The sequence below is a fragment of the Lacerta agilis genome, chromosome 6, assembly GCF_009819535.1.
Source record: "Lacerta agilis isolate rLacAgi1 chromosome 6, rLacAgi1.pri, whole genome shotgun sequence".
NCBI classification, from domain to species: Eukaryota; Metazoa; Chordata; class Lepidosauria; order Squamata; family Lacertidae; genus Lacerta; species Lacerta agilis.
In genome coordinates this window covers 82,673,089-82,683,419 of record NC_046317.1, presented here as the reverse complement: position 1 = coordinate 82,683,419, position 10,331 = coordinate 82,673,089, and the positions used below count along the sequence as shown (strand labels likewise).

The 10,331-nt window shown below is 40.8% G+C and overlaps 1 protein-coding gene across 1 annotated transcript; it reads left to right on the top strand.

Annotated features, from left to right (window-relative positions):
• Window positions 1–338: 338 nt before the first annotated feature.
• On the top strand, window positions 339–9,741 carry PRELID3B (PRELI domain containing 3B). The gene is made up of 6 exons (XM_033153645.1): window positions 339–441; window positions 2,178–2,346; window positions 4,676–4,765; window positions 5,280–5,350; window positions 6,635–6,737; window positions 7,975–9,741. Exons 1-6 carry the CDS (start codon window positions 410–412, stop codon window positions 8,092–8,094), a joined length of 585 nt encoding a protein of 194 aa, XP_033009536.1. The 5' UTR covers window positions 339–409; the 3' UTR covers window positions 8,095–9,741.
• Window positions 9,742–10,331: the final 590 nt, after the last annotated feature.

Sequence of the window (10,331 nt, the reverse complement as noted above, 5' to 3'; positions counted from 1 at the left end):
GCCACCGCGCAGGCGCGCGGACGAACGAGGAGTTCGGCGCAGAAACCGTTGGGATGGTGCGCACGCGCGTTGCTGCGGCGCACGCGCCGCCGGCGCCCGAGGCTCCCCTCGCTCTCAGGGTAGCCGAAGGAAGGATGGCTTCAGTTCTGACGTCGCCCAGCCGGTGAATAGGACGTCGCCCTATCAGACGTTTCCCTAGGTGCTTAGCCCCTCCCACTCCCCTCCTCACGGGTGGAGCAGGCGCACTTAGGGGAACGGTCACCCGGCTCTTTTCGTCCCCTCCCCCTCCGCCTCAGTCCTTTTCCGTCAGTCAGACTGGGCGGGCGGCTCGGAAGGGCGTCGCGAGGCGCGAGGCTGCCGAGAGGCAACCCAACCCCGCCTCCATCTTCCTCCTCATCCGGCCGCCGCGATGAAGATCTGGACCTCTGAGCACACCTTCGAGTGAGTGGCGGGCGGCAAAATGCCGGATTAAAGCGGGGAGGGTGGGGTGGTAGGCGCAGCGGGAACTCGGCCTCTGGGGGGGACACCCGAGAAGCACCCTCTTTGGGGCAAGGCGAGGTCGGCCTTCGCTTCATTTAGGGGGGTGGGGAGGCGCAAGGGCGCGCTGACCTTTGGGCTCCCCCTCCATCCCCTAATTATCCCACACGCACCCCCGAAACAGCTGCCTTGGGCAAGGGGCGTCTGATAATCTTTTTTGGGGGGAAACAAAATAGGATATTCTTTCCAGTAGCACCTTAGAGACCAACTGAGTTTGTTCTTGGTATGAGCTTTCGTGTGCATGCACACTTTTTGGGGGGTTAAGGTTCCTACTACCCCACAGAAGTGCATGCTCTTCTTCTCCCTCTCTTGCCCCCATTTTCCCAGCGTCGCAAATTGATTGTCCCCAGCTCTGTTCTGGTCACCTATGGAAACCTTTCAAATGGGGCATAAAGAAGAAGTGGGGGGGGGGAATCTATTCTCGTTATTCAGACGCTGCTGACAACCTTTTCCGTCGCCAAGGTTGGTTTCAGGGTATAGCAGCAGCAGCACCCATTTCGTCCCTCTTATCCTTCTCTTCTTCCCCCCCCCCCAAAAAAAAATCTGTTGGGGATTTTTTTATTTTAAAAAAGCTGCAATGGTATTGGTTTTAAGAGGAAGAACTGCAAGCAGAAGAAAAGTGGGCTCCTCCTTGTTTCTTTCACAGGTACTCCACTAGATGCTTATTTCGGTGAAGAAGCATTACATCAGATTTTGCAGTGCATAGTTGTTATCTTTCTTCCCATGTGGCTGGTGCTAAGCAACTGTCCTGAGGATTATTGCAATTTTCTTGTCCACATTTTCTATGCTGATGGTAGCCCGCCACCTTCTTGGGTCTGCCGTGGCCAAGTCCTCTTCTTGGTGTCTCCTGCTACTGCATCAGGCGCCTCCCCCCCCCTCTGCAAGCAGTGAAAGGCCTTCCTTTCATTCTGTGCAGGCAGCACGTGTTTAGCCATGCTCTGTTCTAGCAGTTGCTTTTTGAAAAACATGTTTTTCACCGACTGCTACAGTTGCTAGGTTTGGCCGTGTGTTGATTTTATTGAGTTTTCTTTTGCTCATTATAGAAGTCCAAGGATCCAAGCAGCAGGGAGAGCCAGTGTGGTGCAGTGGTTAATAGCGGTAGACTCATAATCTGGGGAACCATGTCTCCGTTCCTGCACATGCAGCTGCTGGGTGACCTTGGGCTAGTCACACTTCTCTGACGTCTCTCAGTCCCACTCACCTCGCAGAGTGTTTGTTGTAAGGGAGGAAGGGAAAGGAGAATGTTAGCCGCTTTGAGACTCCTTCGGGTGGTGAAAAGCAGGATATCAAATCCAAACTCTTCTTTTGGGGTTGAAATGGATTTAGGGCTGTGTCTTGATTCTCCCAGAATTTGAATGTATCTTATTTTGGAGTTGTGTCTTAGGCTCTTCTTTCTTTTGTGACCAACCTGGTCTTTAAGCTGCTTCTGAGACTCTTCATTTTTGCTTATTTTTAGGATGCTTTTTGCACATTTTACATTATATAGTACTTGAAAGAGAATTCCTTGAGAATTCAGTGACAATAGTATGTGGTGAATTGGTTGGCTCAGGTTCTTAGCTAAATCTGAGACTATCTGCAGAGCTTATTCCTATGTAACTAACTGCAAAGTGCTTATCTTCGTTTTTGTTTTTATTTGACAGCCACCCTTGGGAGACAGTTACAACAGCTGCTATGCAGAAATATCCAAATCCCATGAATCCCAGTGTGGTTGGAGTAGACGTTCTGGACCGGCATGTAGATCCCAATGGAAAGTTACATAGCCACAGGTTGCTCAGTACCGAATGGGGGATGCCATCAATTGTAAAATCAGTACGTATCCAATCAGGATGCAGGACAAATATCTGACTTACTTTGAAATTACATGCATTTTAAATTGGTTTTTATAAAATACAGTGTAATGACCTTCTCTGAAAATGGTATTTGGGGATCAAGTTAGCTTTGCATTTCACTCTTTCACAATACATTATTTGAATTTTCTTGAGCACAATTCAAAGTGTTGGTGCTGACCTTTAAAGCCCTAAACGGCCTCGGTCCTGTATACCTAAAGGAGCATCTCCACCCCCATCGTTTAGCCTGGACACTGAGATCCAGTGCCGAGGGCCTTCTGGCGCTTCCCTCACTGCAAGAAGCAAAGCTACAGGGAACCAGGCAGAGGGCCTTCTCGGTAGTGGCGTCCGCCCTGTGGAACGCCCTCCCATCAGAGTTCAAAGAGATAAACAACTACCGTATTTTTCGCTCCATAAGACGCACTTTTTCCCACCTAAAAAGTAAGGGGAAATATCTGTGCGTCTTATGGGGCGAATGGTGGTCCCTGGAGCAGAATTGCCCAGGGGCAAAAAGAGGATCATGCCTTTTATTTTACAAAGGGAAAAGGGGGTGTTGAAAGGACCCCGCTCAGCAGCTGATCAGCAAGAGATTGGGAGAGAGATAAGAGTCCCAGCTCCCTTTCAGCCCCGCCCTCCTTTGTTGAATGTGCTGCAGAGGGAGGTTGTTTGTTTCCCCAGCTACATGTGACTGGCTGATTAGTTTATCTTTCTGGAAACTGTAGAAAAGGCTGCAGAAGCTGCAGAAATCTGAGTAGAACCCCATAAAAACAGAGCTTTTCCTCTTTGCTTTCCCCCCTTTGCAAAAGGAGCTTTGCTTTTCCCCCTTTGCAAAAAAACTGCAAAACATTTAGCTGATCCTCAAAAAAACAGGGTTTTTCCCTTTGCAAAAAAAGCTGCAAAACTTTTAGTTGATCCTCAAAAAAACCCAGGGCTTTTCCCTTTGCAAAAAAAAACCACTGCAAAACTTTTAACTTTTCCTCAAAAAAAACAGGGCTTTTAGAGGAGGAAAACCAGAAAAATATTTTTTCCCCTTGTTTCCTCCTCTAAAAACGAGGTGCGCCCTATGGTCCAGTGCGCCCTATGGAGCGAAAAATACGGTACCTGAAATTTAGAAAATACCTGAAGGCAGCGCTGTTTAGGCAAGTTTTTAATCTGTAATATTTTAATGTATTTTAATATTTGTTGGAAGCTGCCCAAAGTGGCTGGGGAGACCCAGCCAGATGGGCAGGGTACAAATAATAATAATAATTATCATTATCATTAATAATAATTTCTGTTGGGTTAGTTTACACCATAATTACATTGTATTTAGACCTGGAAGGAACTGGTGGCTTGTTGAAAGGTGCTTTCCATTCATTTAGCATTTTATAATAGCAGCTGGTGCATTTGATAAATCTGTGTGTATATTTAATGAATAAATAAAGTGAGTCCATCAATCCAATAGCACTCCAACAGTTGCCTCCTACAGAAGTCAGAACCTCTTTGTGTCATCCACTCCATCGTGTCCTAGTCAGCATATTTCAGGAAGCACTTATCCATTTCATTTGCATTGATTGATAGCCCGAGTGTCCCACTTAATTAAAATAGATAAATTCAGCTGGTTAAATCATTTTAATTTCAGCTTGAAAAATATTAAATATAGAAGTCCCTTAACAAGTCAAGCTCCATAATACAATGGTTTGTTGTGCTGTACATTCTAGGTACATGCAAAGCAAACAGTTGACTGAGTTCTCAGTTATTGAGAAACAGGCATCATGTGACTGACCCTGATTGGTTAACAGGTAAAAATATTACCAAGAAATAACTGATGGCTAACCATCAGAACTTCACAGTAAGAGTGTTGCATAATTTTGCCATTTTCAGCATGGTTTTTCCAACTGTATGTTGAATCCTGTATAGATAATGTGTAGAATGAATGCTAGCAATAATACCTGAGTTTTTGGGTTGTTGTTTTTTAAGTGAATGGCTCTGTTCAGATGTAATAGGAAGCCTATAGTTTCCTGTTATGAGAAAAGGACTGCATGAGCCTTAGGCTTTTTCAGCTAGTCACAAATAAGGAAAGGGAAGAAGTGGAGAAGTCCTTTACAATTACAATAATGTTCAGGTAAAGAGGAAAAACAATACAAGGAGCAGAAATCAGATTGTGATTCAGGCACATGAAATGGATCAAGAAGCCATGCTCACTAAACTGGCAACTATTGAATCTACATCTCAAGATCTGACTAAATATATTTAATTTTTGTCCTGTCTTGTGCTCATGTTGATAATGAAAATAGTCCTGAAATATATAATGCCTGATGTTTCTCTCCTAGCTTATTGGTGCTTGTAGAACAAGGACATATGTACAAGAACACTCCATAGTTGACCCAGTAGAGAAAGTACTGGAGCTCAATTCTACTAATGTAAGTATTAATAAAACTGTTTAATCTTTATATTTTAGTTCAAGCATGGAAAAATCTATTGGAAGTTTTTTGTAGACTTATTTGGTAGTCTCTTATTTGAACATATAAAACGTACTTAGATCTTTTTGTGGAGCTGTTCTGACATTCCTTGTTCAGAAGCTGAATGAACAGGGGAGACACTTCTTAGTGGTACACACAACATGCGACTTTTCTCTCATATCTCTTTGTGCCATGTTATACTGACTTGTACTTATTTTGTGGACTGTCAGTATGACAGTTTTTTGTGATTCTGGCAACATTTAGTATCAAGGATTTGTTTCCAGTTCCTGCTGCATTATATGTGATGTAATCTGAGTTGGGGGGAATGTAGTAATGCCTACCTTAGAGAAGACTGTTGTAATATCATGAAAATACTGTGCCCCAGCTGTAGTGGCTGCACATGCCATAAGTGCACACATTTCTTACTGAATTTTATAACAGGAAGACTTTACTATATAAATTATTTTTTCCCTAGATTTCGTTTACAAATCTGGTGTCAGTAGATGAGAGATTAATCTATAAACCGCATCCTGAAAAGCCAGAAAAGTAAGTAATTGGATTTCTTCGGAGTTTTACTTTAAACCATGTGTGGGTAATCTATGGGCTACAAGCCTAATTAGGCCCAGCACAGTTGGCCCCATGAGGCAATTTCCCCCAAGCCACACCTACCTGCTTCACTCTGGACATCATATGTGATATCAGGTAAGGAACAAGTGGAGATGTGCCTGCCAGTGCAGAGTTCAGAATGTTAAAAGTGAGCCCCCATTTTATCCCACTGGCTGGATCTGGTTCCCCATTCTTGCTCTAGACCAGTGGTTCTCAAACCTTTTTCTCTGGGCTACGCTTTCAGAATAAAAATTTGCTTGCACCACGCTGATTTTTTATTTGATAAGAAATACATCGGAAAACAAAAAGAAACAACTAACAATATGTGATTTATAGCATAGAATACAACTACTTTATAATACAGTCATGGGACATCCAGAAAGTATAAAACAATGCAGCTACATAGGAACACGAATCTTTCCCAAAATATAGTAGTGATTGCCCTTTAATCTTCCTGCCGCACTTGCCATCCTCTCCTGCCATACCAGTGAGGCGCCTTTGAGAACCACTGCTTTAGATATTCATTTAAATTTATAGTCTGAGGATTGTGAGTAGGTCACATTCAAAATGACTGAAACAAGCTTTATTTCTACCATGTTTTCTTGTAATTAATGTAATCCCATTTGCTAGGATTGCTGGCGCTGGGCGTTTTCAGTAATGGCATATTCATGTCTCTGTTATGCTATTGTGCCACCCCTTGTCTGTTCTGTTTTTATTGTCTACTATCTAATTTTAAAGGATATAGGAGCCTCTGCCTAAGTGAACCTCATTCTCATTTCCTTGTTTCCATTTTTCTCTTGATTGCTATAACTGACTTCAAACAATTACTCACCCTGAAAACTTGCAGAGCTGTGCACAGCAATTTGGTTCCGTGGTTGTGTGTAACTGCTCAGTTCCATGGAAGGGAGGAAATGACAAAAGGGGCTGTAAGAGTGGTGGTTAAATTTCTTCCACAGATTCCCATTCTTACCATAAATGTGTGCAATTGTGGAATATTGGCATTTCAGTATTCTGGAGCAAACTATTGCTTAATCTCCTCATGACCACTTTGTTTTTGTTTGCTCCAGCTCTTGTAAAACTATTTGCCCCCTTTTAAAATAGCTGATTGGTTAATAGCAGAGCACCTAACTATACTTTTATGCACCTGTGCTATTTTGGAAGATTTTACTGCAGTAACAGAAATTTGAGAAGTGAGTTGGTAAACCATTATCCTTTTTTCCTTAGAACCATTTTGACCCAAGAAGCAACGATTTGTGTGAAAGGGGTTAGTGTCAGCAGTTACCTGGAAGGACTAATGGAGAACACAATCTCTTCTAATGCTAAAAAAGTACGTAGTCAGCTTTTATGAGGTGTAAAAAAGGGGGATGGAGACCTTTTAGAATTTGCATGCAATGCAGTGCTGTTGCAGCTGAGTGAGAACTTACAGAATTCCAAGGTCAAATTGACAGTAACTTGTAGACAAAGAACCAATCACTTAGGCCCTGATAATGCAGTATGGAGATAATACTAATCCACTTTAGTTGGCTGTAACTACCATGTGGAGATAGAACCAGTAGACGGTGGGGAGCATGAAGGCACCATCTCCATCTAGATTGAGAAGTGTGGGTTGGTTGGCTAGTTTAAAGTGTTGGGTTGTCAATGGGTCTAATACATCCATGAATGTTCTAAGCCATATCAGGGACTCTGGTAAAAATAAATTAATCAGGCTTTACAGGTCAAAACCAGTACTTTAAACTGGGCTCAGAAACTAATTGGTAGCAAGTGCCTTAGGGCCAGGGTTGGTATTATGTGCTGAAACTATCTTGCCCCAGTGAGTGACCTGGCTGATGAATTCTGTGCCAGTTAGTTTCCAATCTTCAGAGGCAGCCCCATGTATAATGTGTTGCAGTTAACAGTTAAATAGTTAACTGAAGTGTACATAGGTGAATTGCAGACTAAAGACCTCTTTAGTTGGAGGTGAAAAACTCAAATTCAAAGAGCTTTTTGAGCTCTAGTGTATTTAGTGCATTGCCTCACATAGGAGTTAATCCCCCAGCTTTCAGAAACCATTTAGTATGTGGCCTAAGTGAGTTGTGCTCAGGGAATGAATCCAAAAGTCATTGGAAACTGCAGGAAGACACTATGACCTGATCTGCCTGATTTATGATAAATACAACCAAAAAAAAAACCCTCTACAAACAGGAAAGTCTTTTGAAATTGCATCTAAAACTTAAATTGCACCCGATTAATGCATGCAGGAAGAGTGTTCTGGTAGCTTCCACAGAAAAGACCCTATCCCCCAGGTGGAAAGGCACACGGAATAGAGCTGCTGTCTAATATTAGAGCAGGCAATCCTTAAGCCATGTGTGGTGTGTTTATTACAAGGCCTAGCTGGCACGAAATCATTAAGTATTAGGCATGACAATTAACTTTAGGTTAGAATAAAATTGCTCTGCATGTATTTTATTACTTCATTTATGTTAGATACATTTTTGCAATGCAAGCTAGATATATTGCATGTCTCCTCCATTTCTTGACTAGATAGGAAATTAGAACATTTTTAATAAAGATCTGTGTGTTCTCAGGGACGTGAAGCACTAGAATGGGTGATCAACAAACTGAATGCCGAAATAGAGGAATTCACTTCTTCAGCAAGAGGAAACATGAGGTCTTCTATGGCAGCCGCAGCCTTTATGGAGAAATAAAATATAGCTATATTTGTCTATATCAGGCCTGAACATATGAAGCAAGCAGTTGTAAACTTCCTTCAAGCTGGAAATATTTATTCTTCTATCTGTTGAAAAGAAAGAGGACCTGTAGATTAGATTTTTAAATTAAAAACCTGGAGAAGAAGTTGCATACGTTCATACATGAAGGTAATATGTAGGACTCAGTTCCATTCAACTGTGTTACTTTCAGCTGAAATAATCTGAACTTTCAATTCCTGCAAACACAGGAAGTATCTTAAAGTTACAACCTATAATAGGCCTCCAATAGAACAAACTGGAAGGTTAATCTATTGTTAACCCCATCTTTGATAGAATTCAGGTTTTCCTGGACTCTTTTACTTTTGGGACCCAAATTAAGATGAATTATCCTGGGTACAGTAGCTTGGGTAGTTTGTGTTGGCAGAACATTGGTTATTACTTGAAATATGATTGTTTATATTAAAATGCTGCTTTGTATGCTGCTGTCATGAGTGTTACAGTTTGCTAACATGAAAAGTGTGGTACATAGCATTTGTTCCCTTACCTTAAAGCTTTGCTCTATTAAGAAATGCTTCATAATTTTGAAGGATTAACCAGCTAAAGATTTGTACGAGGCGAATTATGAGTTTGGCAGAAGCTGCATGATATATAACTAACGGGGGAAATTAGTTCTGAAATCCACTATTTAATTTTGTAGATTGACTTCAAAAAGGTACTGTAACAGTTGCAAAATGTAATTTTGTTATATGCTCATTCTTTGGTTTTGCAGTTTCAAGAAACTGGAAGTAATATAAGTATGTAAACTCTGAGGCAGAACTATTTGTTCCATTTCAAATGTACTGTAACATTGTTAAATGAATTGCATAATGATTTATATGCCTGCTCAGCAGGACATCATGGACTATTAACATTTCTTAAATAATAATTTGTGCTTCTGTCTCCAATAAGGAACAAAATGTGACAGGTTGCTTAATCTTGTCATTTAGTATTTAATTCCATAGCTAAAATAATGGTGAGATTGGAATATTCTTCCTGTTCTTCACAGGGGAATATTTCTAGATGTGAAAGTTGAGAATGAAATACAAAACCCAAACAGAAGACACTTTAACATGGATATTGTGTGAAATAAAAATAGCAGTGGAAACAAAGTAATGCTGTTGTAGAAGAGGGCCCATTAAAATTTCTGTATAAGGTACCTTTCATATGAAGGACTGAAGAGGTGGAACCCTATATCTCCCTGAAGATACTACACTAAGTAGTAATTGGCAGAACTAATGGGTTGCATGTTTATTTTGCAATCTCTAATTCTGTAGATCTTCTCATTTATATATGGAGAACAGTTACAGAAGTCTGCTTGTGCATGCAATTTTCTATGCCGTATAAGCATATGTCAGTAATACAGAACTAGCACTAGTTTTGAGTGCTTATTTAGATAGAAATGTATCCTTGAATCTTTGAATGGGGGAAAGCGGAAGGAAGAAAACCTGTGAATATGCCTAAGGTTACAAATGTTTACTTGCATATTTAAATTTTAAATATTTTTGTACTTTTTTCTTTATTGCATTTGTAAAAGCATCAGTTTTTTTATATATTTGAGAATGTTCTTAACTTAATTAAAATGTTGTCAATGTTTGATATTCAAAACTGTTTTAATTTTGGTGCATAGTAACTATCTGTTCTGATTAAAAAAAAGTCACAGCATTTAAATACTGAGTAATTATTTCAAAGGCTGTATATTTTATCTTTAATTTGCTATGATCATTTTCATAACTTGAGAGGAATTGTGGGAATGGAGATTAGAATTCTTGGGTGTTAGGCCTGCAAAAGCCTGTGCAAACTTTACTGTCTAGAGCAGAGGTTCCTAAACTTTGGTATAACATGCTCTTTCTACGGAAGTATATGCTGAGTATATGCAAGATTCTTTTCCTTAAAAAGTCATCCCCAACCTTCTTCAGCCCTTGGAAAGTGCTTTTATACAGATCATCCCCTCTTTCTTGCATTGTAGGTGCTACTTTTTCATTTTAGGGAAGAAAAAGCACAGCAGCAAAGAGGATGGTGTCAAGAGTTGTAGCTGTGCTCAAATTAATTTCTCTTACATGCCTTGTGATTTCCTAAATCAACAGAAACTACCTTCTTAAAATTTACTGAGGTGTACATTTCATTAGAGCAATCAGCAATGAGTCATCACTGCAATTCCTGTCCCGGTCTTCTTGTCTCATGAGGAAAATGATACG

What these genes read in the sequence shown, in the direction of transcription:
- PRELID3B (XM_033153645.1), top strand. Translation starts at nt 410, where the DNA reads ATGAAGATCTGGACCTCTGAGCACACCTTCGA. An exon ending in TGGAGCTCAATTCTACTAAT is followed by an intron (nt 4,766 to 5,279) that starts GTAAGTATTAAT and finishes TTTTTTCCCTAG; the next exon opens with ATTTCGTTTACAAATCTGGT. An exon ending in CATCCTGAAAAGCCAGAAAA is followed by an intron (nt 5,351 to 6,634) that starts GTAAGTAATTGG and finishes TTTTTTCCTTAG; the next exon opens with AACCATTTTGACCCAAGAAG.